General features: G+C 43.1%; 1 protein-coding gene across 1 annotated transcript in view; it reads left to right on the plus strand.

The window, feature by feature from the left end:
* PIK3C2B (phosphatidylinositol-4-phosphate 3-kinase catalytic subunit type 2 beta) overlaps nt 1-27,848 on the plus strand; it is a 1,746,470-nt gene that overhangs the window by 319,378 nt on the left and 1,399,244 nt on the right. Inside the window, 1 exon segment of the mRNA XM_040339537.1 lies at nt 16,430-16,541. Coding sequence (XP_040195471.1) covers nt 16,430-16,541 — 112 coding nt within the window.

Here is a 27,848-nt window from a genome sequence, read left to right on the forward strand (position 1 = left end):
AGTCAGATGGATCAGGGATTTCAGAAGAACCCTTTTCTGCATCTCAAATGCTAAAATCACATGTAGCGCCTGTGTACTTATCAGTACAGGTGCTATGTTAAAACTAGTGGGATCAGAGACTTACTTGCTCTCATCTGTGTTTAATTTATTTAAATTTGGCTGTCGTCAGCCCTGAACTGTTTTCTGTGTCATTCTGTTCTCCGGAAATGCCGTTTCATGTCTGGACGGTAGGTGGCGCCAGAGGGGTTCAGGCGGAGCCGCTTCTTCCCAGCAGCCAATTGGAGGAGTTTTCCCTCGCAGAGCATGCTGGGGAGGAGTATTTCTGTGGCGGAGGCCTTGTCTCGGGGGTTCTTCGCGGGTTCCTGGTTCCAGGTGCGGCACCCACCTTTTAGGGTGTGCGCACATCACGGGCCCCGGCGATATGGCCTACCAGGCCGGGGCGCACGTGCTATGCGGAGTTCCTGACTGGACCCTCATGGTCCGGAGCATCTGATGCTGCAAAGGGGCCCCAGTGACTTACTGGGTTCCCCCATCTCTATTGAGAAGATCCCAAGCGAGTTGTGCTGTTCGGTAGGGGATCGGCTTGAGGAAAACCCGGAGGCAGGTGATCCAATAGGGCTTGAACGAACCATCGGGGATCTGGGTACCGGACACTGACAGGTTGTATGCGGCAAACTGTCAGTCGGTGGCCCCAAATTATGCACTGGGAGGATTCGCTCAACTATCCAAACTTCTAAAGTACTAGGCCTGTGGCAGAGGTCTCATCCTAAGATCCAAATTCCATTAGAGCCAAGTCTGTGGCAGAGACTTGTTCCTTCTCAGGAGAGCTAAGTGACGCTCTGGCTGCCGGGCCTGTGAGAGGGGCCTGTCCAGGGGCACTTTACCCACTTCGGCTGAAGTGGCGACGAGGAGAGAGTTACTACTAGAGGCAGGACTGCTTCTGTTCATCCATTGCCTGTATCTGCAAGGTTTATTCTTTTCTTCACCAATCTGTCTTATCTACCTCGAGTTGACTGTTGGTTGTGTTGGACCAGAAATAAAGCATTGAAAACGTCAACCAACAGTCTGGACATTCCGTTACTGCTCTCGTTGCCATCATCACCCCTAGACACATCACGGAGGTAACTTAAATAGGCTGATCCCAAATCTAATCAGCGGCTCCTCCGGGGGTAGCGCTACACACAGGTAAAATATTATGCTGAAGTAGTGCGTACTACATTTCAAGTTACCTCCTTCAGGGTTAATTGAAAATCCCCTTTCTCCTCCCTGGGTTCATTAAAGACCCTGCTGAGCACATACTCCTTCCCAATTCATCCATTACTAAATAATTTAATGTTTGCGGACTGGTTACACCCAGACAAACATTTTTCTCCTCCTAATAAGTTTAATATTCTTTATCCCATGGAGGAGGAATTTACAAAGAAATTTAGTCTGCCTGCTGTAGATGCAGCTATATCTTGTGTAAATAAGAACCTGACTTGTCCAGTGGATGATGTACAGGTATTTTAAGGATCCTTCAGAAAAAAAACAAAAAACTGGAGTCCTTATTTAAATATTCCTTCCTGCTTGCAGGATCACTTGCCCAGCCTGCAGTAGCAGCAGTAGGCATGTGTCAGGTCATCAAGGTTTAGATAAAAGAGGGACTGAAGGAATTGACTCCAGAGCAGTCCAAAGCATGGGAAGATTTGCCTAAAGCTTTATGTTTTACAAAGGAATGCTATGTGAGATTCTATCCTGCAAGCATCTCATCTTACACTCTAGTTGGTGCACATGCACATAATCCTTTGGCTAAAACCTTGGTCTGCAGAGGCACGATGTAAGAAGCTTCCGGCGAGTTTCCCCTTTCATGGCGAACGCCTCTTTGAGTAGGATTTGTAAAAGTATGTCCAAAAGATATCTAGCGGAAAGACTACGCTATTACCTGAGAAGAAGAAAAACAAGCAATCTTGTTTTAAATGTTCTCTCTCCCCGGCTCCTGGTAAATCTACCTCCAGCCAGTAGCGACGGCATTTTCAGCCAGCCACAAAGAGCAAGGAAGACCAGGCCCAAAGAAACAAGAAGCAGTGGGGTTAAAAGACTAACAAGCAAAACCTCAAAGCCTCTGCATGAAGAGGTGCCCCTGCTCGGCTGAGTGGGGGGACAGCTTTGTCAGTTTTCATCGGCATTGCGGACAGAAATCCAGGACAGATGGGTAGTATCTACAGTATCCCTTGTGTACAAGCTAGAATTTCAAGAGATCCCATCTTCTCAGTTCCGAAGCTCAGGGCTTTCCAATGATCCTTTAAAAAGAGTGTCCTTCAAAGGATCGGATCACTTACTATCCCAAGAGGTGATTACAGAAGTACCCCTAAAGGAGCGAGGTTCAGGTTTTTACTCAAACCTCTTTGTGATCCCAAAACCGAATGGAGACGTCAGACCCATTATGGATCTGTGATCGTTAAATCAGTTTCTGAATATTCACCATTTCCGAATAGAAACTATTCGATCAGTAGCCGCCACCCTAAAGGGCGGGGAGTTCATGGCGTCCATAGATATTAAGGACGCCTATTTACATGTGCCTATCCATCCTGCTCACCAAAGATTTTTAAGGTTTGCGGTAGAAGATCGCCATTTTCAGTATGTGGCTTTACCCTTTGGGGCGGCCACAGCACCCCGGGTATTCACAAAGGTACTAGCTCCTTTGTCGGGCAATCTCAGAGCACAAGGCATAAGGAAAACAGCCTATCTAGACGATCTGCTGGTAATAGATCAGTCCATGGCCGGACTAGACCAAGCAGTGCTCACCACTATAAGATACCTGGAGCACCTCGGATGGATTGTAAATTTACAAAAGACCTCCTCTACAAGCCCAAAGAAGGGTAGAGTATCTGGGCATTATCATAGATACAGCCCAAAGCCGGGTATTCTTACCAGAATCAAAGATCAAGTCACTAAAGGATCTGATCCACGTAGTCAAGGCACAGAAGAGACCTTCAATCCGCCTTTGCATGCGACTTTCGAGGCCGTCCCTTATGCCCAGTTTCATTTGAGACTACTTCAGGGCAGCATTCTAGCCGCCTTGAACAGGAAGATCCAAGCTCTGGATCTACCTATGTGCCTGTCCTCACAGGTGCGCCAAAGCTTCAAGCGGGGGTTCACCCGAAAAAAATGTTTTAACATTAGATTGAGGCTAATTGTGCGAAGCAGAATCGGGTGTTCTTTTTTAAATCAATGCAGTACTTAACGTTTTAGAGATAGATGTTCTCCGTGGCTTCCGGGTATGATCTTCGGGACTGGGCATTCCATTTGATTGACAGCCTTCCGACGGTCGCATACAGCGCGTCACGAGTTGCCGAAAGTCGGTGCGGCTCTAAACGGCGCCTGCGCACCGACGTTAGGCTACTTTCGGGAACTCGTGGCGGGCTGTATGCAACCGTCGGAAGGCTGTCAATCAAATAGGAAAGCCCAGTCCCGCAGCCCATACCCAGAGCCCATACCGCGGAGAACATCTATCTCTAAAACGGTAAGTACTGCATTGATTTAAAAAAAAACACCCGATTCTGCTTCGCACAATTAGCCTCAATCTAATGTTAAAAAAATTTTTTTTGGGTGAACCTCCACTTTCAGTTGGTGGTTACAAATCAAGAACTTACGGAAAGGAAGATCCTTTCTCCCAGTCACCTGGAAAGTGATATCTACAGATGCCAGCCTAAGGGACTTGGGAGCTGTGTTGGAAGAAGCTTCAGCCCAGGGGTCCTGGGCCAAAACCGAGAGAAGTCTGCCCATCAACATACTCGAGTTACGGGCAGTCTACTTGGCCCTCAAGACCAGGACAAGTAGGTTAGACGGTTACTGTAGAATCTGTTGCACTTTACAAGGCTATTAAATTATTATCCCGAAAGATATTTACGGATTTCTTCCTATCTATTGCATAAATGGATTCATTGGTCTACGCTAGGGTTGTCCCGATACCACTTTTTTGAGACCGAGTACAAGTACCGATACTTTTTTTCAAGTACTCGCCGATACCGAATACCGATACTTTTTTTAATGTCATGTGACAGTGGCAGTATTTTTTTTTTTTACTATGTTTTTTTTTTACAGTGATTTTAATTTATTTATTTTTTGAATTGTCAGTGTGTTTTTTTTTATTTATTTTTTTACATTTTATTTATTTTTTAATATTTATTGCAATTTTTTATTTTTATTTTAATCAGCCCTGTTGGGGGGCTTTGGTGAGATTTCAGGGGTCTTAACAGACCTCTGGCATCTCCCCTTTAAGACAGAGAAAGGGACTAGGGAAACAGATTCCCCAGTCCCTTTCTCAGCAGCTTCAGCTGAAATGAATGGAGGGAAGCTCCTCCATTCATAAACTGAAGCATCGTAAACACAGGAGGTTACGATGCTCAGTTATATGAATGGACAGAGTCGGTAATCACCGACTCTGTTCATTCAGAAAAGGTAGGAGCCAGGCTTAGCGGCTCCTACCTCCGCTCTCCCCCCTGACAGATTGAGGGGGAGAGCGGCACGGACGGGGACGGGATGGATGGAGAGAGACTGCAGGGACGGACGGGGGGGGGAGAGAGAACGGGATGGACGGACGGGGAGGAAAGAACACTGCATGGACGGGGGGGGAAGAGAGAACGGGACGGATGGGGGAAGGGGAGTTAAGAACACTGCATGGACGGGGGGGAAGAGAGAACGGTACGGATGGGGGAAAGGGAGGAAAGAACACTGCATGGACAGGGGGGGAAGAGAGAACGGGACGGACGGACGGGGGAAGGGGAGGAAAGAGCACTGCATGGACGGGGGGGAGAGAGAACCGGACGGACAGGGGAAGGGGAGGAGAGAGAATGGCACGGACGGACGGACGGGGGGAGGTGAGAGAGCAGCACGGTCAGGGGAAGACAACACTGACCATGGGGGAGAGAAGATTTGCAACTCCCCTGCCTGCCCGCTCAAGTATCGGCTGAGGCATCGGGAGCATTTCCCCGAGTACAAGTACTCGGGGAAATGCTTGGTATCGGTCCCGATACCGATACTAGTATCGGTATCGGGACATCCCTAGTCTACGCCTATTAAAACACACACACACGCACTGCTGCTGGTAAAATTAACATCTTTTGTTTTTTTCCCGAGGAAATAGGGATATTCCAACGTCCACACATTAAACATCACATATATATATATATATATATATATATATATATATATATATATATATACAAGAGAGATTCAAAGATACTTATCACATCTGTAAAATCAGCTGGTTCAGCAAGGAGCCGGGAGCTCCCATGATGAGCATGTGGCAGGAACCAAGAGATAGAGAAATAGGGGCAGCTTACTCTCTGGTGTATGCTTTTACCAACAAACATTCCCCCTCACCCAAAACCACCCACATTTGCCTGTCCAATCAGTTGCACTTCCAAGACATTCTCTCCTCTATGGGGGGAGGCATTGCAGTCCATTGTCACAAAACTCTTTAAAGCCTATAGCACAGCTATGCAAACTGCCTGGGACCCAATTCCTCTGTAGCTTTAAAGAAACCATGGGATCAAGTGTCATTCCATTGTAAAACCAGATCTTTTTGGCCCAGACTATTTTGATTGTTCTCCAACAGTTACCCAGTTTGGATTCAATCTGACAATGCTACAACAGTAGCCTATATCAATCACCAATGAGGCACCCGAAGTCAAGACGCCCAGAAGGAGGTGAATCGCACCTTAAGATGGGCAGAAGAACATGTTCCTTGTCTTTCTGCAATCTTCGTTCCAGGGGTAGAAAATTGGCAAGCAGACTACTTGAGTCGCCAGCAACTTTGTAAAGGAGAGTGGTCTCTCCACCCCGAGATCTTTAAGGCCATATGCCAGAGATGGGGAACCCCGGATGTAGACCTGTTAGCCTCCTGGTTCAACAAGAAATTGGACAGCTTCATGTCCAGGACAAGAGATCCTCTGGCTTACGGATCGGATGCACTAGTGATTCCATGGAATCAGTTTTCACTGATCTATGCATTCCCTCCGATCGCCCTTCTACAGAAGCTACTCCGCAGGATCAACAAGGAAAGGATTCCTGTAATCTTTGTGGCCCCAGATTGGCCCAGAAGACCTTGGTACTCGAGATCATAAAGATGGCAGTAGGAACACCTAAAAAACATCCGCTTTGCCACGACCTGCTGTCGCAAGGTCCAGTGTTCCATCCTTTCTTACAAACGCTAAGTTTGACGGTTTGGCTGTTGAGACCCACATTCTGAAAAAGAGAGGGATCTCAGGTCCAGTGCTTTCTACACTTATTAATGCCAGAAAGCCAGCCTCCAGACTTATTTACTATAGAGTCTGGAAAGCATATGTTTCATGGTGTGAAACCAACAAATGGAATCCTCAAAGATATGACATTAGTAGGATTCTTGCCTTTTGCCAGCTAGGAGTGGATATGAAATTAGCCCTTAGTACCATTAAGGGTCAAATATCAGCTCTATCAGTCTTCTTTCAAAGACCGCTGGCATCTCATTCCCTAGTACGGGCCTTCATTCAGGGGGTACTGTGGATTAATCCGGCAGTTAAATCTCCCTTGTGCCCATGGGATTTGAAACTAGTATTATCAGTGTTGCAGAAGCAACCTTTTGAAACTATTCGCCACATTCCGCTGATTCTTTTAAGCAGGAAGTTGGCATTTCTGATTGCTATCTCTTCAGCTCGAAGAGTATTGAAATTAACAGCTCTTTCTTGTAAAGAGACTTATCTAGTTTGTCATAAAGACAAAATTGTACTACGACCCCATCCTGCCTTTTTACCTAAGGTGGTGTCGGCTTTTCATTTAAATCAGGACATTGTCCTGCCTTCTTTTTTTCCGGATCCGCAGATAGCGGAGGAAAAATTATTACACTCTCTAGATCTCGTGAGAGCAGTAAAAGTGTATCTGCAGGCAACTGCTCAGATACGCAAAACAAATATTTTGTTTATTTTGCCTAATGGTCCCAAAAAGGGACAAGCAACATCAAGATCCACTATCTCCAGGTGGATTCGACAGACAATTTTTCAAGCCTATGGTTTAAAGAATAGGATTCCTCCCTTTTCTGTTAGGGCGCACTCAACCAGGGCGATAAGTGCTTCATGGGCCGTGCACCACCAGGCTTCAGTGACTCAGATCTGCAAAGCTGCAACTTGGTTCTCAGTCCACACATTTTCCAAATTTAATCAGGTGGACAGGAGGAATGCCGCCTTCGGGCGAAGTGTACTGCAGGCAGCGGTATAGAGCTTCTGGTCCTGGGCGGCCTGCTTGATCTGTGTCTCCCCCCTGTCATATGGAGCATTGCTCTGGGACGTCCCATTATGTAAAGACTAAGGCCCCGTACACACGAGAGGATCGATCCGCTGGAATTGATCCGCGGACCGGTTTCAGCAGATAGATCCCCTGGTGTGTACGATCCAGCGGATATTTTTCCGCAGATTTTTTTCCCCGGGGATGGATTTCCAGCGGATCAAAATTTCTTAACATGCTAAGAAATCGATCCGCTGGAATCCAGTCCAACGGATTGATCCGCTGGTCGGTACAGACTCACCGAATCAATCTGTCCGAATCCATCCCTCGCATGCGTCGTAATGATTCGACGCATGCTTGGAAGTCCTTATATCACAGCGTCGCGCACGTCGCCGCGTCATCATCGCGGTGACGGCGCGACACGTCACCGCGGAGGGAATTCCGCGGGGATTTTGATCTCATGGTTAGTACAACCATGAGATCAAAATCCGCCAGAGGATTTATCCGCGGAAACGGACCTCCGGACCGTTTCCGCGGATCGATCCTCTCGTGTGTACTAGGCATTAGTCTCTGTGTCCCGTGGTGTTTGATAAAGAAAACTGGATTTTTAGACAGCTTACCTGTAAAATCTTTTTCTTGGAGTACACCACGGGACACAGCGGTCCCCCCCTTTCTTATGAGAAACCTTATTGCTTTGCTACAAAACTGAGGTACTTCCCGGATGGAAGGGGCTATATGGAGGGGAACTGACTCTGATTGGTTGTGCCAGTGTCCAATCACCTCTGGTGAGCATATAACCCATTATGTAAAGACTTAGTCTCTGTGTCCCGTGGTGTACTACAAGAAAAGGATTTTACAGGTAAGCTGTCTAAAAATCCTGTTATTTCTTCTGAGAAATCCTCACTTCTTGTTCTGTCTGTAACTCCACACAGTAATGCGAGGCTTTCTCCCTGGTGTGGAATTTTGTGCTCGCCCCCTCCCTTGAGGGGGTAGGGGGGAGCAGGAGAGTCAGGACGCCCACTAACACACAGTTCCTTTCTCTATCTGCAACGTAGAGAGCGTCCTGACTCTCCTGCTCGCTCCCTCCCCCCTCAAGGGAGGGGTCGAGCATGACACTCCACACCAGGGAGAAAGCCTCGCATTACTGTGTGGAGTTAGACAGAAGAACAGGAAATGAGGATTTCTCAGAAGAAATAAGGACTTTTAAAAGTAAAATCGAAGGATGAGGTAAGTGAAGGAGGACTATTTGGGAAAATATTTTTACCTTTACAACCTTTTAAAGCTTTTCCATTATACAATCACCTTCAGGCACTAGTCTATAACTCTGGGTCTGTGAATACTCAACCCGTGTCTTGTACTCCAAAATATTGAAGTTACAGGCAAGTCAAAATTCCTCTCTGACGCAGAGCCTAACACTTACATACAATTTTCTTGTATAATTTTCCTTTAGATTTACCAAAACCATATAATAAAGGTCAAACCTAAACACTTTTAATTTTCAATCAATCAGGCTGGCCCTTGCACTACATAGTTGAAGGTAAATCTAAAGGAAATTGCACAAGTAAATTGTATAATGTATGGCCAGGTTAAGTTTTTACAATGTCAATCTAATGGAAATAGTGAGGCTAGCCTTTTAGATGTGAAACCTCCTGTAAGTGACTGTAAGGTACACAACCATTTCCAGAAAAAAGTGAATGAAGCAAGAGCCTACATCCTTTCACTATAGAAGCAAACGCAACCACCAACTAGGTCACTGTGGTACTCTAAGATTCAAGGCTAGCCAACCCATGGATAATCTGACGTCAACCCTTAACAATATGGAGGAAATTTTTAGAGAGAAATGGAGACCCTGGACATGCTCTACCTGTACAGACAGTTGCCTACTCAGATGTCCTCTTGTTGCATCTTGACCGTATTCCCTATTGAGTGGTTCCATGGGGAGCGACTTGCTTCCCAATCTATGTAAAAAAGGGGGTATTTTTGCGCTATTATGGGTAAATAGAGTTGCTCAAGGGTGCCGCAAACACCGTAAGGGTCAAACACTACCCACAAAAGAATCACAAAAAAATCAAATAGTGGTGTTGCGCTCCTTCATGAAATAACATATAAACCTAGATATATGAATGCAGAGAGAATAAATTATATACAATTATATAAATAAATATATAAAGTGCTGCTGTTCTGCAAACAAGTGACTACAGGTGCAATGATATAAAGTGCAATGATAATAAATATTCAAAAATGTATAATAATTAGAATAAAAAAACAATGCGTGTAGAATTAGAAATTAGAATTTGCATTTGTAATTATAATTACAAATGGAAATAAAGTCCATTGTGAGTGTAGCAAAAGGTGCTAAAGTGCTGGCGAATCTCAGAAGGGGAAAATCAATTCCTCTGGATCCAGGGTGTAGAGTGTAGTGTTGCTGGTAATCTGTAACAGTCACAGGTGGCACTGTGACAAATGTGAACAGCGAACAGTGATGTGTCACAGCAAGCCACACCCCCCTAGAGTAAGAATCGCTCCCCAGGGAACACTTAACCCCCTAAAGCGCCACCTAGTGGTTAACCCCTTCACTTCCAGTGTATTTTTCACAGTAATCCATACATTTTTATAGCACTTATCGCTGTAAAAATGACAATGGTCCCAAAAATGTGTCAAAAGTGTTCGACGTGTCTGCCACAATGTAGCAGTCACAATAAAAATTGCTGATCGCCGCCATTACTAGTAAAAAAAAAAATATTAGTAAAAATGCCATTCAACTATCCCCTATTTTGTAGACACTATAACTTTTGCGCAAACCTATCAATAAACACTTATTGTGATTTTTTTTTTTTTTTACCAAAAATATGTAGAAGAATACGTATCGGCCTAAACTGATGAAAAAACGTTTTTTTTATATTGTAGCGCCTGGTTACTTTTCAGAACCGATGCTAGTGTACATTTAGAGGGGGTCAGAGAATTAAGTGACTCTGACCAGGTTAATCTGTCTAAATTTGGAGCCTCTGTCCCAGCTTTGGCTGTTCTGTGGGTTCATGCTGTCGTTTCTGGGGTACTGGTCACACCCCAGGCCGACAGGTGGCAGCAGTGGAGTCAAGGGGTTTGGATGCTTCCTCCCGGCAGCCTATCAGCAGGAGGCTTCCTCGCTGTGCATGCTGGGGAGGGGTATTTATGGTGCAGACGGTATTTTCTTGGGTCTTCTTCCTTTGTGGCGCCCACCTTCGGTGTAGCCATTCCACGGCACCCCGACAAATGGCCGCCTGGGCCGGGGTGTGCATGCTACGCAGCGATCCTGGTTTCGGAACCATGTTGGCCCGGAGCATCTGATCTGCCGCCGGGGCCCAGTGAATGACTGGGTCCCCAATTTGCTGAGGTCCTGAGCTGTCCGTCCTGTTGGAGGAAGCTGTCTGGTGGAGAGTCTGCCTGAGGAGTGGCAAGAGAGGCTGGTGTTCCAATAGGGGCCTGACCATCCATGGAGGACCAGGAAAACCGAGTACTAAGAGGCTGGACGTTGGTTGCCTATCAGTCGGTAACCTAACCAAAACTACCTGAAGGAGATCCGGGTGTTGAATCTAATAAAGAGGATTCTGCACCATTTTGTTTCTTTAACCATTGGGAGGGTCTGTGGCAGAGACTTGTCCCCAAGTTCCGATTGATGTTCTGGCTTCCAGGCTTGTGAGAGAGGCCTGTCCAGGTGCACTAAAAACCCATTCCGGCTGGAGTGGTGAAGTAAAGTGTCATTGGAAGCAGGACTGTTTCCCATCTACATACACCTGAATCTGTTCACCATTTCTTCAAGCCCTTCACCTTTTAATTGTTTGATTGTTTTGACATGGCTGGGTAATAAAAGCACAGAAAAGACACCTGTTGAGTGGACATTCCATTTACTACAACTCTCATCAAGTACCCTAGACTGTGGAGATACAGAGGTAACATGCCACCCAAAACAAACCAGCAGCTCATTTGGGGGTAGTACTAAAATATATTTTTGGGGATATTTATTATAGCAAAAAGTAAAAAATATAGATTTTTTTTTTCAAAATTGTCGCTTTATTCTTGTTAATAGCGCAAAAAATAAAAACCACAGAGGTGATCAAATACCACCAAGAGAAGGCTCTAAGGACGTCAATTTTGTTTGGCAGCACAACCGCGCAATTGTCAGTCAACCAGGCCAATTCTAGCACTTTGCTCCTACATGTAAAAATCATAATTTTTTTGCTAGAAAATTACACAGAACCCCCAAACATTATATATGTTTTTTTTAGCAGAGACCCTAGAGAATACAATGACGATCATTGCAACTTTTTATCTCGCACAGTATTTGCGCAGCAATTTTTCAAACGCGTTGTTGTTTCATGCTTTAATAAAAAGTTAGCCCAATTTTTTTTGCATAATATGAAAGATGAAGTTACGCAGACTAAATAGATACCTAATATGTCACGCTTCAAAATTGTACACACTCGTGGAATGGCGCCTAACTTCGGTTCTTAAAAATCCCCATAGGCGACGCTTTAAACTTTTTTACTGGTTACTTGTTTTGAGTTACAAAGGAGGTCTAGGGCTAGAATTATTTCTCTCGCTCTAACGTTCGTGGCGACACCTTTGAACACCGTTTTCATATGTAGATTAGATTACCTATGCGTTCGAGCACACGGGGACAGGGGCACTTTAAAAAAAATATATATTGTTAATTTTACTTTTATTTTTTTTTATTTTGACACTTTTGAAACTTTTATTCCTATTACAAGAAATGTAAACATCCCTTGTAATAGGAATATGACATGATCGGACCTCTTTACAGTGAGATATGGGGTCAATAAGACCCCCACATCTCACCTCTAGGCTAGGAAGCCTAAAATTATAACAATAAAAAAGAAAACGATCACTGCTTCCTAGCCGAAGCGGTGCCATTTTTTTGAATGCAGAGGCCGGGCGTGACGTCATAACATCGCGCCTGGCCTCTGACGATCATAGAGACTCCAGCCGTTTTCTGACTCGCCGATCCCTCAGGTAAGTGGGTAGAAGCACCGGAGGGCGGCGGGAGGGTGGGACGTCCCCTCTCGCCGCCCGTAAGAATGATTAATCAGCAGAACCGCTATGATCATTTTTATGGTGTAGGCAATCGCCGACTGAAAACTACAATATCTGAATGATGCCTGTAGCTGCAAGCATCATTCAGATATAGCCCCACAAAGTCGAGGACATCTTTAGACGTCCAGCCGTCGGCAAGAGGTTAAAGTGACGCAGTGCTGAATCACAAAAAGTCGCCTGGTCTTTGACCAGCGAAATGGTGAAGTGGTTAAAGTCGTTTTGCTCAGGGAAGCCAACCTGCTGCAGTAAAACTGCGGCGGCTGGTTGGGAATGGGTTAAGCTGTGCAATGTCCTCTTTAAAGGCCTTTTCCACCCGTGTGGTAAACTTCTCCAGGTCTTCTCTAGTAGGGAGAGACCACTTATGCCTTTTAATGTCTCCTCCTTCATCCATGAGGTCTGCTATGTCTGACCCTCAAACTTGGGAGGTCGTGGACCCAGGGGAGGCCGGGGGTGCAGAGTCTTTTACCAATTTATGAGGGGGCTGTGGGGACACTGTGAGCAGTGCATGCTGGGCTGGCTGCGCCATCTTGGATTTTTCTTGTGCCTTGCCGCCAGTCCTGGGAATTTTTTTATTTTTTTTATTGGGACTGCGACATTGCAGCAGACAGATTGGACACTTTTGACACTTCTTTTTTGGAACAGTGACATTTGTACTGTGATCAGAGCTAAAAATAGCCACTGATAACTGTAATAAATGCCACTGGCACTAGGGGTGATCAAGGAGTTAAACGTGTTCCCTCAGTGTGTTCTAACTGTAGGGGAGATAGGACTGTCTGGGGGATAAGACCGATCATTGTTCCTATATACTAGGAACATGCAATTTGTCTTTTCTCCCCTACCAGAATGGGGATGTGTGTGTTTGCACACACATCCCCATTCTAGCTCTATCAGGAGTGATCGCGGTGCCCGGCGGACATCGTGGCTGCAGGGCATGTGCATCAGCTCCTCGGTGTGGCAGGGCGTGCGCCCCCTATACCCCTTACAGCTACAGCGATTCGCGCAGGGTAGCTATTCTGCTGCCATCAAACGACGCCACGCGGTTGGCAAGTGCTTAATGGGTTAATCACACTATAACATTATATTGCATATTCTTGTATTTGCTTAAGCATCAATGTTTAACAACTGAAACATGAAATAAATATCAATAAATAATGATATTGTATTAATAATCGATATTCAATAATTCATATTGATGAGAAAAGTTCCAATAAAATCCGTTCCGTTCTTGTATAAAAACTCCAAAATTGATTTAATAATAAAATAGTAAAATGTCACATGAATACCATCAATTGTAGAATATAAAAATAGCATTGATAAGTTTCTTATTCTTGAAAAGGAAGATTGTATCAAATATATCTTTGTGTGTGTGTGTGTGTGTGTGGCTATGTCAGCCTTCTTCCAAGTGTGAGTGAGTGTGTGTAGCATTCAAGCGTCTGCTCATCTTTCCAAGTGTGAGTGAGCGTGTGTGTAGCATTAAAGAGACTCCTTTTTTTGCTTAAATCTGTTTATATATCGCCCGCCCCCACCTTCCTAAAAGAGGCTCATTTAAAGTTCATATTTGCCTTGTGGTTCGACAAAAAAAAACACCAAATTCAAATCATTCACTTCAATTTACTCTAAAATTCCTAAGGATGGGACTGTGAGCTATGCGAGTAGCTGCATTTAACTTTTATATAATACAAATTTCCTTTAACACCTAAATCAAATATATATTGTAAGATTGGGGGGAGCAGACTGCAGCGGTTGGTGTGTTTTCCATTGAGTACTCCAGTCCAGAACTGAGTTTTTAAGGGCCTGGTAGCCCATTTTTTTTAAAAAGCACAAAAGTTCACAAACACAACAGTGTTTTTTCAATGGATGCAAGACTTGTGAAGCTGCTATCAAATAAGGGGTCCTATGTTAAAATGTAACGTGACCTGTTAAAATGTTTATAAAGTTAAAATGTTATTCAAAGTTTGATTGAAATAGCTTTTGATTTCAGTAAATATGCTGCAAACACAACAAATTACAATTTTCAGTTCTTTACAACCTATAAAGTGTTTTGAAACTTACTGTGCGTAATAATTTGGAACAGTGCATTGCAAGTTTTTTATTTTTTTTTATTTTGAACAACTTATTAGGAGGTTTGTTTAATAAAATTAGAATTGTACGCTTAATAATTGATAACATGAGAATTATGCTGACTTGTTTACATCAATTATTTAGGTAAATGAGAAAAATATAATTGGCATAATAATTTGGAACAGGGTGTAGACGGTACACACACAGGTGTATTGGTCTTTTGTATTGTTTGCTACACCTAGACAAGCTGCTTATGGAAGGCCTAATGGCCTCCAGTTTTTGTGCTTACTGTCCAATTCTCCTATAGACAACTGTATAATCCATGGTTAATGAAAAAAAATACTGTGCCCCAAAAATCTCTGAAAAAGGGATTTTATGATGAGTACAAAAATCCCGTATTTTTTTTTCTTCCTGACATTCATCTTTAAAGCGGAGGTTCACACAAAAAGTGAACCTCCGCCTTTTGGATCCCTCCCCCCCTCTGCTGTCACATTTTGGCACCTTTCATGGGGAGGGGGTGCAGATACCTGTATAAAACAGGTATATGCACCACTTCTGGGTTCTGACTCCCGCCCCTTCACGTCACCCCCCTGCTGTCTTCTGGGAAACACTGTTCCCAGGAGAGAGCGGGTACCAGTGACGGTGAGCCGCGATACTCGTGCATGCGCAGTAGGGAATCGGGCAGTGAAGCCGCAAGGCTTCACTTCCTGATTCCCTCACTGAGGATGGCAGCGGAAGCCACCGAGGACCGAGCGATTGCTCAGCCTCTGTCTGCTGACATCGTGGGAGCGCTGGACAGGCAAGTGTCCATTTTTTAAAAGTCAGCAGCTGCAGTATTTGTAGCTGCTGACTTTTAAAAAAATAAATAAAAATTGGGTGGACCTCCGCTTCAAAGGACAACTTTACTCTTGTACAATTGTCCTAGAAATACCCCCCCCCTCTTTTTTTCCTAGGGTCTTGTATTTATCGTATTGTATAAGATCCTTAGATCTTTAGAAACTCCCAGCCAGTCCCAAAATATCCTGTGCATGCATGGAAAAATACAGTTTGTTCATAGTCAGAAGCTGCCTTTTAATGTGGTCCAATTCCACAGGGAGGATAAGGGCTCGTGTACACACCCACAAAATATGCCTCATTCAGATTTGTAATGGGTAAAAAAAAAATATGGATCTGAAAGATGTTGTATTTTATGCTCTTGGCCTGTGCACAGCTCTGTAATCTGGAGCAGCGTTCAGCTGCATTACAAAAAAAGAATGACAAATTTTGTGTCCTTGGTCCTGCGTATGCACTGTATTTAATACTATACACATTTAAACTTTTGTGTTAACTTTTACATGAGTAAAACTTTTAGCACTATTGGCCCTGAATTGGAAGTAAGCAGAAAGACTTGCCACCTGTGTCTTAGCAAGAGAGAAAGCTAGGTGGCATGGACTGTCTTTGTCCTAGTAACTAAGGATACTAAGTGAGTAAGAGTCCCCTGCATCCTAGCAACCTATAATTCCAGGCAGCACGGGTTTCAGGCATCCTAGCAATTAGGGGTGCTAGGCAGCAAGTGCTGCTCATTTGGCTCTGTATGCTGTATGATTGCAAACCTAATCACAAGCGTTACATGCAAACAGTGAATTTTTTTTTTAAATTTCCCTATGCCAGCAGGATTTTACATAGAATTATAGGGCTGAGTGCATGAGACCCTAAAGGACCATTGTACAAAAGTACACCATGAAGTGCGTATCTACTTGAAAAACCTTTTACTCTGGTTTTACTTCAGCTATTTCTTCTGCTGCAGACTGCAGCCAGCAGTGTTAATTGAGCGGAAATCTTCTAACAGGGCAGTTGTACAAACGTCAATTGGTAGATCAACTAATGTACAACCAACCTGCCCATACATGGATCGAACATTGGCCAGTCTCTGCTGAACCAGCCAAATTTTGATGCTTGTATGGCCGGCTTTAGTGAACGCTTTACAACAATACAATGTTTACATCCTTACTGATTTTATCTAATTTCTTTTTGGTCTTCTATGTAATTTCTTATGAAGTAACCAACCACTTGGAAGTCATGAATACATCCAGCAGTGCAGAAAGTTTAACACAGATGTCCAACTGCAGTTGATTAAAAAAGAAGATGTTCGGGCAGATTTTGCAAGAACAGTAAGTTATTTTCATGTGAAAAATCTTACATGATCTCATGTATGTTGTATCTTCTAGACACAAGGGGCCAGATTCATAAAAGAGATACGACGGCGTATCTCCCGATACGCCGTCGTATCTCTGAGATACAAAGGTCGTATCTATGCGCCTGATTCATAGAATCAGGTTACACATAGATCTCCCTAAGATCCGACAGGTGTAAGTGACTTACACCGTCGGATCTTAGGCTGCAATTCTAGGCCGGCCGCTAGGTGGCGATTCCATTGCGGTCGGCGTAGAATATGCAACTGACTAGTTACGCCGATTCACGAAAGTACGCTTTGCCCGTCGCAGTAAATGTACGCCGTTTACGTAGAGATACGCAGCGTAAAGATAAAGCTGCCCTCTAGGTGGTCTAGCCAATGTTAAGTATGGCCGTCGTTCCCGCTTAGAAATTTGAAATTTAACGTCGTTTGCGTAAGTCGTTCGTGAATTGCGCTGGACGCAAAAAAATTCTGCATCCACCATCCATCCTGTTCAGGTTCAGCTTCTCCCGGTTCAGAAGGGGTGTAAATCTCCTGAAGGTGGGTTCCCCTGATGCTGGGATTGTATAGTACAGTATATATGACTGTGTATTACTGGCAAAGGTCACTGGCAGTATAAATGACTGTATATACCTTCATTAGGCAGGTGCTGGCACTCTCTCCTTCCATGTTTTTGTGTGTTCAGGTAGTGGTTTGGCTCACTGGGACTTGTAGTTCACTGCCCCCACATGTATTCCTTTCAGGAAGCTCAGAGTGGAGCAGGTGAGGTCAGAGGCAGCTTTCTCTTTGGATTGCCTAGCAAACACCAGAATGCTCTGTCCTCTAGGCTACTCTGCTCTGCTCTGGTAAGCCTCCTTCCAGGACTCTCATTGCTTACTGCTGTGTTACTTGTCTGTCAAGAGTGTTTATATTATCCTGTGCCGTATAGGTCTGTTGATTTTTGCCTGCCTGCCCAGCTCTCTTAGCATTTAAGATTCTGATAGAAAAGTTTATTTTAATTGTATTTATTTATTTTTTTGTTTAAAAAAAAAAAAAAAGTTTATTATTTATTTGTTTTAAAAAGAGAGCACATCCTCTGTGTTTTACAGAGAGAAGGGCCCAGTGCGGGATAAACACCCACAAAGAGGTTCCAAATCGGCAATCCAGCCTCAAAGGCGTAAAAAAGGGACTAAACATGACAAATCGCAGAGTCGCATGCAACTGGGTAGATGCCTGTTATCACGGCATTCCAGATCTCCCTCACCTCACTTTATTCCCTCGGACCCGAGCCAAGAGAGGTCAAGACATCAGAAAGCCTCTAGAAAGAGCAAATCCGGACAGAGACACAGAAGAAGATCCTCTTCTTCGGATAGGTCTTCATCGCCCGCCCAGGCAGAAGAAAGATCTTTGAAAAACATATTCTAAAACCCTAAAATTAGTGTAATAAAATATAAGCAGCGCTGTAAACAATGTAAGATGAAATATCCATTTTCACAGGTATTCAAAAATATGTGCACACATTTCTAAATATATATATATATATATATATATATATATATATATATATATATATATATATATATATATATATATATATATAATATAAATGTGTTTACATATTAATTGAACATAAGTCCATAAAACACATCAAGTAGGTTTGTGAAAAAATAATGATAATCGTTTCCAATCTTCCACCACACCTGGTGTCAGTGAATCCTCTCCCGTCAGATGCAAAACTCAACAAATCTAATTGTCTTACACTCTTCCCAACAGAGATGTCATACCATTTCAAAGAGAAGAAGGGGATGTAGGGAAGGCAGAGTCATACAATCCAAGAAAAAGGATGAGAAACAACTGAACTCTGGAATATTTAATAAGTAGGGTAGAATTGGATAAGAAATAATTAAATGTATTGAATTTGGGCTTAAAGCAGAGTTCCGGCCACAATTTCACTTTTTAAATATAAATACCCCTGTAATACACAAGCTTAATGTATTCTAGTAAAGTTGGCCTGTAAACTAAGGTCCGTTTTGTTAGGTTGTTACAGCATTTAGACACTTTATAAAATAGAAATTGACTGGGGCCATCTTAAGTGTGGGCATCATGAAGCCAGACTGTATGACTTCCTGGATTTCAGCCTTGCAGATCTCGCACATGCTAAGTGCTGCACAAGCAGTGTCAGATCAGGTTTCAGCACCTGTACTGTCCAAGTCACATGATTCTTTGAGACTGGGGAGTGCACAGACTCCTGGAAAGTTACACCCACTACATTCCCAGGAGTCTGTGCGGTGTAGGTTAGGAAGCATTAAGCACCTAGGTGCAGGAAGTGGGAAGATTAACTATTCTGCCTAGCAACAACACTTTAAAGGCATCTAAAAAAATTTTTTTTTTCGTAAAGGACTAATGACATTTTTTAAAACTATTGATGTAATGTTATATTTATGGGTGGAACTCCACTTTAAAGTGTGCCCTCAGTAAAATGATGAATAAGTTTGAATTATATATTGATACTCACAAGTTCATAAGAACACTTAACATGAAAAAATACTTTCTGAGTCACCCTGCTAACCTGGCAATAAGGAATTACAATGTGCCTGACAGAATAGACAGTGGCCTAAAAAACAAATCGATATTTAATCCTCAAAATTCAAACAATCATTTCATTTGAAGTGTTTAAGCAGATGGTTTGAAGGATATTGAAGAACTTCCTCCAAAAAAGAAAGTCAATCCAGCCTATATTAAAGAAGGTGTAAAAGCCTTGGAAAAGAAAAAGGACATCATCATCCGCCCAGCGGACAACGGAGGGGTGGTGGTGATGGATAGATCTTTTTATCATAATAAACTGATAGAATTGCTGGATGACCGGATAACATATAAGAAATTGAGATCGGATCCCACTGAATCCTATAAAATTCAACTTGGCTCCTTGGTGGAATGGGGCTATCGGACCAATGCTCTGAACTTAAAATAAAAGAGATATTTGGTGCCGTCAGCATGCAGAATACCAGTAATTTACACTCTACCGAAGATTCACAAGAACTCCCAAATACCGCCAGCAAGACCCATTGTCAATGGGATAGGGTCAGTTACGGCGAGGCTGGGAGAATATTTGGTCAGATTTTTGCAGTCTAGTGTGAAGAACACAAAGGCCTATCTTAAGGATACAGCAGATTTGCTGCAATTATTGGAAAAAGTAGAAATTAATTATGGTTCTGAAATTTACTTGGTAACAGCTAATGTATCGGCCCTATACACTATTATACAACATGAGAATGCCACTTTGGCACTGAATTGGGCTTTGAGTAGGAGGGAAGATATTCCACACACACAGCAACAAATTTTGGGACATGTTTTCTGCATGTCCCACAACTATTTTTGGTATCATGACTCTTTCTTCTCACAACAGGTTGGCGTGGCTATGGGGGCTAAGTTTGCCCCAAGCCTAGCCAACCTGTTTATGGCTGAATGTTAGGCACGTGTTCAAAAACCAGAGACCCCAGTTGCGTTTTTACTGCAGATTCATTGATGTTCTCCTCTTTATTTGGGAGGGATCAGAGGGATCTGCCATGGAGTTCTTGGAAACCATGAACAAAAACAACAACAACAATATTAGATTGGAGTACCAGATTAGTGACAGGACCGTGAACTTTCTTGATGTCACTATAGAAAAAGGTTTGGGGGGGCCTAAAGACTCAGGTCTATTTTAAGCCTACAGACCGAAATAGTTATATATCTATTAGAAGCAGACATCGTCCCACCTGGATAAAAAATATCCCCAAAGGACAAATACTAAGGATACGACGCATCTGCACTAATCAAGAGGATTTTATCGTACAGGCCAACATACTGAAAGAGAAATTTGTACAGAAGGGGTATCTGGAAGTAAACTTACAGAAATTAATACAGGAAGTAGGAGATGCCCCCAGAGATCAATGTTTTAAGAAGAAAGAAGTTCAACCAATTAACCACTTAAGGACCGCCTCCTGCAGATATACATCGGCAGAATGGCACGGCTGGGCACAAGCACGTACAGGTACGTCCTCTCTAAGTGCCCAGCCGTGGGACGCGGACCCGGTCGCCGCTGGAGTCCCGCGATCGGTCCCCGGAGCTGAAGAACGGGGAGAGCTGTGTGTAAACACAGCTTCCCCGTTCTTCACTGTGGCGCTGTCATTGATCGTGCGTTCCCTGTTATAGGGAAACCCGATCAATGATGTCACATGTCCAACCCTGCCCCCTACAGTTAGAAACACATATGAGGTCACACTTAACCCCTTTCAGCGCCCCCTAGTGGTTAACTCCCAAACTGCAATTGTCATTTTCACAGTAAACAATGCATTTTTAATGCAAAAATGTGTCAAAATTGTCAGATGTGTCCGCCATAATGTCGCAGTCACGAAAAAAAATCGCTGATCGCCGCCATTAGTAGTAAAAAAATAATAATTAATACAAATGCAATAAAACTATCCCCTATGTTGTAAACGCTATACATTTTGCGCAAACCAAACGATAAACGCTTATTGCGATATTTTTTGCCAAAAATAGGTAGAAGAATACATATCGGCCTAAACTAAGGACATTTTTTTTTTATATATTTTTGGGGGATATTTATTATAGCAAAAAGTAAAAAAATATTGCATTTTTTTCAAAATTGTTGCTCTATTTTTGTTTTAATGCGCAAAAAATAAAAACCACAGAGGTGATCGAATACCACCAAAAGAAAGCTCTATTTGTGGGAAAAAAAGGACGCCAATTTTGTTTGGGAGCCACTTCGCACGACCGCGCAATTGTCAGTTAAAGTGACGCAGTGCCGAATCGCAAAAACTGGCTGGGTCCTTTACCTGCCTAAAGGTCCGGGTCTTAAGTGGTTAATGACCAGCACCAATGGAGATTTATAACAGGTTTCCATTTTCAGTATAAAGAAATAGAGACTACTTTTAAAAAGTACTGGCACATTTTAGGTCGTGATAGGCATTTAGGGGAGTTCTTACCGAAACAACCCAAATTTTTATTAGGGCTGCGGAAATTAACGATTAATTGGTCGATTAATCGTTAATTTCTTTGGTCGATTAAAATTATTTTGATCGATGACGATCCGCGGAGTGAGCTCCGCGGTCTCGCCCATAGGAAAGGCCGCGGCTTCGGCCTAGCTCCGGAGCCGCGGCGCGCTGACGTCATCATCACCTGCCCGCCTGCTTGTATCTTCTTCCCTTGCGCACGTGTGTCCATCGGCTACTCTGCAGATGGGTCTGCCTGCCTGATAGTCAGGTAAGAAAGGACAACCATCTGTGTGTGGTAACATTATGGGGCAGATTTATATATTCCTGGAGTATGGGGACAGATGTGTATATTAAAGCATGGGGGCAGATGCTGTAATGTAAACATCTGCCCCCATGCTGTAATGTACACATCTGCCCCCATACTGTAATGTACACATCTGCCCCCATGCTGTAATGTACACATCTGCCCCCATGCTGTAATATACACATCTGCCCCCATACTGCAAGAATATACACATCTGCCCCCATGCTGTAATGTACACATGGGGGCAGATGTGTATATTCTTGCAGTATGGGAGGCAGATGTGTATATTAAAGCATGGGGGCAGATGTGTATATTACAGCATGGAGGCAGATGCTGTAATGTACACATCTGCCCCCATGCTGTAATGTACACATCTGCCCCCATGCTGTAATATACACATCTGCCCCCATGCTGTAATATACACATCTGCCCCCATACTGCAAGAATATACACATCTGCCCCCATGCTGTAATGTACACATGGGGGCAGATGTGTATATTCTTGCAGTATGGGAGGCAGATGTGTATATTAAAGCATGGGGGCAGATGTGTATATTACAGCATGGAGGCAGATGCTGTAATGTACACATCTGCCCCCATGCTGTAATGTACACATCTGCCCCCATGCTGTAATGTACACATCTGCCCCCATGCTGTAATGTACACATCTGCCCCCATGCTGTAATGTACACATCTGCCCCCATGCTGTAATATACACATCTGCCCCCATACTGCAAGAATATACACATCTGCCCCCATGCTGTAATGTACACATGGGGGCAGATGTGTATATTCTTGCAGTATGGGAGGCAGATGTGTATATTAAAGCATGGGGGCAGATGTGTATATTACAGCATGGAGGCAGATGCTGTAATGTACACATCTGCCCCCATGCTGTAATGTACACATCTGCCCCCATGCTGTAATGTACACATCTGCCCCCATGCTGTAATGTACACATCTGCCCCCATGCTGTAATGTACACATCTGCCCCCATGCTGTAATGTACACATCTGCCCCCATACTGCAAGAATATACACATCTGCCCCCATGCTGTAATGTACACATCTGCCACACAACTACTTTTAGCTGATCTCCTTGCATTGCAACTCTGCATTAGCCACTGGTAAATGTGGTGGGGGCAGTATGGGGGGCAGATGTGTATATTCTTGCAGTATGGGGGCAGATGTGTATATTCTTGCAGTATGGGGGCAGATGTGTATATTACAGCATGGGGTCAGATGTGTACATTACAGCATGGGGGCAGATGTGTATATTACAGCATGGGGGCAGATGCTGTAATATACACATCTGCCCCCATACTGCAAGAATATACACATCTGCCCCCATACTGCCCCCACCACATTTACCAGTGGCTAATGCAGAGTTGCAATGCAAGGAGATCAGCTAAAAGTAGTTGTATCTGTATGTGCGTTAATTAATCGAAATTAGTCGATTAATCGATTAAAAAAAAAAACGATTAATCGAACACAAAAATTTTAATCAGTCACAGCCCTAATTTTTATATATATATATATACACATGCCCCGAGCTTTGGGGTTTGAGTGGTATGTAAAATTCCGGACCCTCCTGATGAACATTTTTTTTAAATTGACTTGAAAGGATTCTATGCATGCAGGAAATGCATATGATGTAGAACAGTGAAAATACAAAATAGAGGTAAAATGAGTATCATGAATAAAGACCAGTAGACCTTTGACATAGAGTTATTTATTTTATGTAATACATCATATGTGGTATACCTCATGTGGTGTCCCTGCGGGTTGTACTATGTAGTGCAAACAAAAATATTACTTGGAGTACGTATAGCCGAGCACCTGATGAATATAAGGAAGGGCTTTAAGTATCATAGTGTGTCATTACATTTTAAAGAGAAACACCAGCAAGATCCGTCCCTGATCCAATTTTGTGGCATTAATCATGTGCATTCATCATGGAGGGGATCTAATCGTGTGAGGGATCTGTCACAAAGAGAGACCAAATGGATTTTTCTTTTAAAGAGTCTTTATCCTAGGGGCCTTAATAATGAGCTAGACCTCAACTGTTTTATTAATAACTTTTAAAGTATTTAATATTTTTTATATTTTTTTTTAGTATTTTTTAATTATTGATTTGACTTCTACATCTTTGCACTATTCTATGGTTAATGCACTCATACCAATGAATTTGTGTAGTGTATGGTAATTTTATTTTTAATACAGCAAAGTGGGAGTATATTTTTATCAGGTAATATATATTACATACGTGGCTATCTGCTGTGAGGGAGGGTGTATTAATTTTTTGGTCGCATTAGGAATGCTATGGACGCATTTTTTAGTTCATATGTATATATGTGCAGATAATTGTGTGTGTGTGTAATTAATATATTTTAATATTGTTTATCATTGTACATAAGTACAATGATAAACAATTGTAAGTTCATAAGAACTGTACGATTATGGTACACTTGCAGAGGAATTGAGGGAGTGTTTTGATGACAGAGATATATTTTATCTAATTGAAATATTGCAACCAGAAGCAAGTGTATTAAGGTCACGGGGACACCCGTTGAGCCTATGGAGAGGCGATAGTGGAGATCATTCTTCCGCCCATAGTCGGAGGATGGTTTTTTTCTATCACCCTGAGTTCAAGTGGGGGGGATAAAGGATGGTTTTCTGCGCCGCACAGCCAATCCCATCAACCCCATGACTAAGTCTTTTATGACAAAACATGTCAGGGCGTGGCTGTACGGCAACCATCTGAAGTAAACGTGTGACGTGTTGCGTACCTGGGATGTGAGCCTGACGTGCAGAGGAAGGCCTCTCGTACAACTCCGGCTCATGGACTACTGCCAGTGATACAGCAGCCACAGGAGCACGGCGGGGTATGAGTGTGACCAATATTCTCGGTTTTCGGTTCATCTCTGAACAAGTGTTTGCTGTGCAGTGTATTGCTCTATTTTTTGAGATTCATGTGAGTGCTATATTTGAAGATTTAAGTGTGTTATTAAACTGATTTTACGGTATCACGCTATTTTCAGCACTTCTTTTATTTACATGCGGAGCTTTCTGGCAGTGAATTGTTTGGTACTGGAATTATCTGCTATACCTACCAGTGAGGTATTTTTGTACACTTTTACATGCCGAACACAAGAGTGTAAGGCAATTAGAGTTGTTGAGTTTTGCATCTGACGGGAGATGATTCACTGACACCGGGTGTGGTGGAAGATTGGAAGCTATTATCATTATTTTTTCACAAACCTACTTGATGTGGACTTATATTCAATTAATATTTAAACATATATATATATTTTTTTTTTTTTAATTTGTGCACAGATTCACTTTGGTCACATGGTGATGTTTATGGACATTAGCATTATTTTTGAATACCTGTGAAAACTGATTTTTCATCTTGCATTGTTTACAGCGCTGCTTATATTTTATTACACTATTTTTAGGGTTTTAGAATATGTTTTTCACAGTTTGATTTTTTTAAAAGTAGCTGCTTCACTCTTTTGCCGATTTGATTATCACTAGTTGTTCATAAGCGCAGTGGTGGGAACACAGAAATGGCGGATTTATCTTTGTTACCATTATTTACAGAAGAAAGATCTTGTTGGGCCTGCTCAACTGATGTCCTCAGAGGAAAGCTGGTATGTACATCTTGCTTCAAGGAGGAGGCTCGGGACAATGCTGCGAAAGCACGCCAGGTTAAATTCTACATTAAGCACGCAATCAAGGAAGGGTTAAAGAGTGTTTCAGGGAATCCTGCTCATTCTGCTGTATCTTCAGCAGCTGCAGATTCAGATCATGTGTTTTCAGGGGCAGGTTGCAGTGAGCTGCTACACACATCACATCCCTGCTGCTTGCTAGGCTCATGGGACTTGCTGGCACACAGAAGTGTGAAGTGGAACTAGTGGAGAGGGAGACTATCGCCTAGTTCAAGAAGATACATTTTTCTCTGATTCTGATTGTAAGGCAAGTCTGAGACCTACTGGAAATATCCACGGAGTGGTTTGATTGGGATTGAAATACATCTTTGGTGTTCCTGGAGTGTCTTTCATACTAAGCTTCTCCAGATCCTCTGTCATGAGGGGTCATGGAGCTCTGGTAAGCAGGCATTTTTCTCTTTTCGTCCATGGATGGACACAGCCTTCACAAGTCTTGACAGTTTTTTTTCTTTTTTTTTTTTTCCACAAGAAAAATGTTTATTCAAATTTTTACAATACAAGCGATGCATAAACACAGTTGGTCACATAGAAAACATTATACAGATTCTCACCAGTTAGATGTCCTGCTGATATGAACAGGAGTGAGGCGTGAGGCGTTGAAAGGCTAGTATACACCAATACAATGAGATACCGGTTTGGGAACAAGAAATCACAGCAAGGTTATTTAAGGAGGTCCGGGGAGGGGGAAGGGGAGAACGGAAGCAGGAGGAGTGAAGAACGAGGGGGAGGCGGGGGAAGGAGGGACCTCATCTAAGCAGTTGGAACACACCTTGAACAGATAGCGAATTGCTTCCAGGAAATCATAACAGTGGGCCATTATCATCATTGTCACCCGTTACGTCACTCGTCACGTGACTTAGTCATGGGTCACGTGACGAGTGACGTAACATGTGGGGGAGGAGCCTATGTGACGGGACAACGATCCGAGTGAGGAAACCATCGCACTGAGCGGCAACTTGAACATGAGCCTGTGTTAAACGGCGGATTCGTGAGTGCATACACCATTGGTGTAGTCCCTGTCCCCTCTCCTTGTTTTTTACAGTATTGCACTAGGAGGTTTGTCCTCTCTCTTTCTTCTCTTATATGTTTCTGGAGCGATCCTGGAGTACCTGGCTGGCTTGATCTTTTGAAGGTCTGGTTATTTCTACCTGAAGCAGTGAAAGGGAAACGCTGGCTGATTGCTTGCAGGTCTTCTTATGGGACTTTCTTTCCATTAACCCATTGTGGATTGACTGACTCTTTTTTTGCGAGAGATATCTATTAAGTGTGTTTTATTTGAATCATTACTGTTTATTTGAATTATCACTATTAATAGCACATGCTGTACTTTGTACCCACACTAGTTGATAATAGCGCTATCAATATCTTTTTCATTGATTTAGGGTTAGTTCCCAGATCCAGGGAAGTAATCTGGTCAAGGGCGTCAACTACTCCTGACCAATAGTCTCCGAAGCAGGTGTAAGGTTGCTGGTTCAATTAGACCTGGGCTTTTAGGACTATCTGGATGTATGGAACGCTCTCATGCAACGGCAAGTCAATCCACCCACACAGACATATGGTGTGAAAAAACTAGGCTTTATTTCTTCTGCGTACTTGTACATAATCAAATAATACAATAAAGGAACGCCCTTGTCTCAGCCAATCATATTAAAGTAATTAGGTTATACAAGTAATATTCGTCACAATTATACACTGTGTGTAAAATATAGCAATCTTCTGTGTGCCTGACTACATCTGGTTTCTACAGCACCTTATCTATGTTATGGTTCTTTGCCTAGTACATAATAACATTGGCAAGGTTCTTAGCTTTTGTGTAACTAGTCCTAGAAGCTCAAGGATACATCTTCATACAAGCATTAATCACTATGGGGGAACTCTAGCAAGCCTTATAATGCATTGATATTATGGGGGAACTCTAGCCTTTCAGCAGGGGCAGAACCAGACCATGTGAAAAAAGGAGGCAGCCCTTAGGTCACATCTGGGACAAGCCACCGGGGTGTTAGGATTCATAATTGTCAACCGTTTTGAGGTGAAGTAGGCCCTGTGGAGAAATTTGACCTGCATAAATCGGTCTCTAGCCAAAATCATAGTGGTAACGAAGGAGGATACACATGTCTCCCATTCGTCCTCTGACAGATCAGGAATGTCCATCTTCCATTTGTCCAGAGTTTTTTCAAGTTTCTTTGTGGGAGTTATGGACAAACAGAGATACAGGGAGGACAGAGGTTTGTTTATGATCTTGGCATTAAGAAACCCCTTCACAGAGTCTGATTCC

The sequence above is a fragment of the Rana temporaria genome, chromosome 2 (genome assembly GCF_905171775.1).
Source record: "Rana temporaria chromosome 2, aRanTem1.1, whole genome shotgun sequence".
Lineage (NCBI taxonomy): Eukaryota > Metazoa > Chordata > Amphibia > Anura > Ranidae > Rana > Rana temporaria.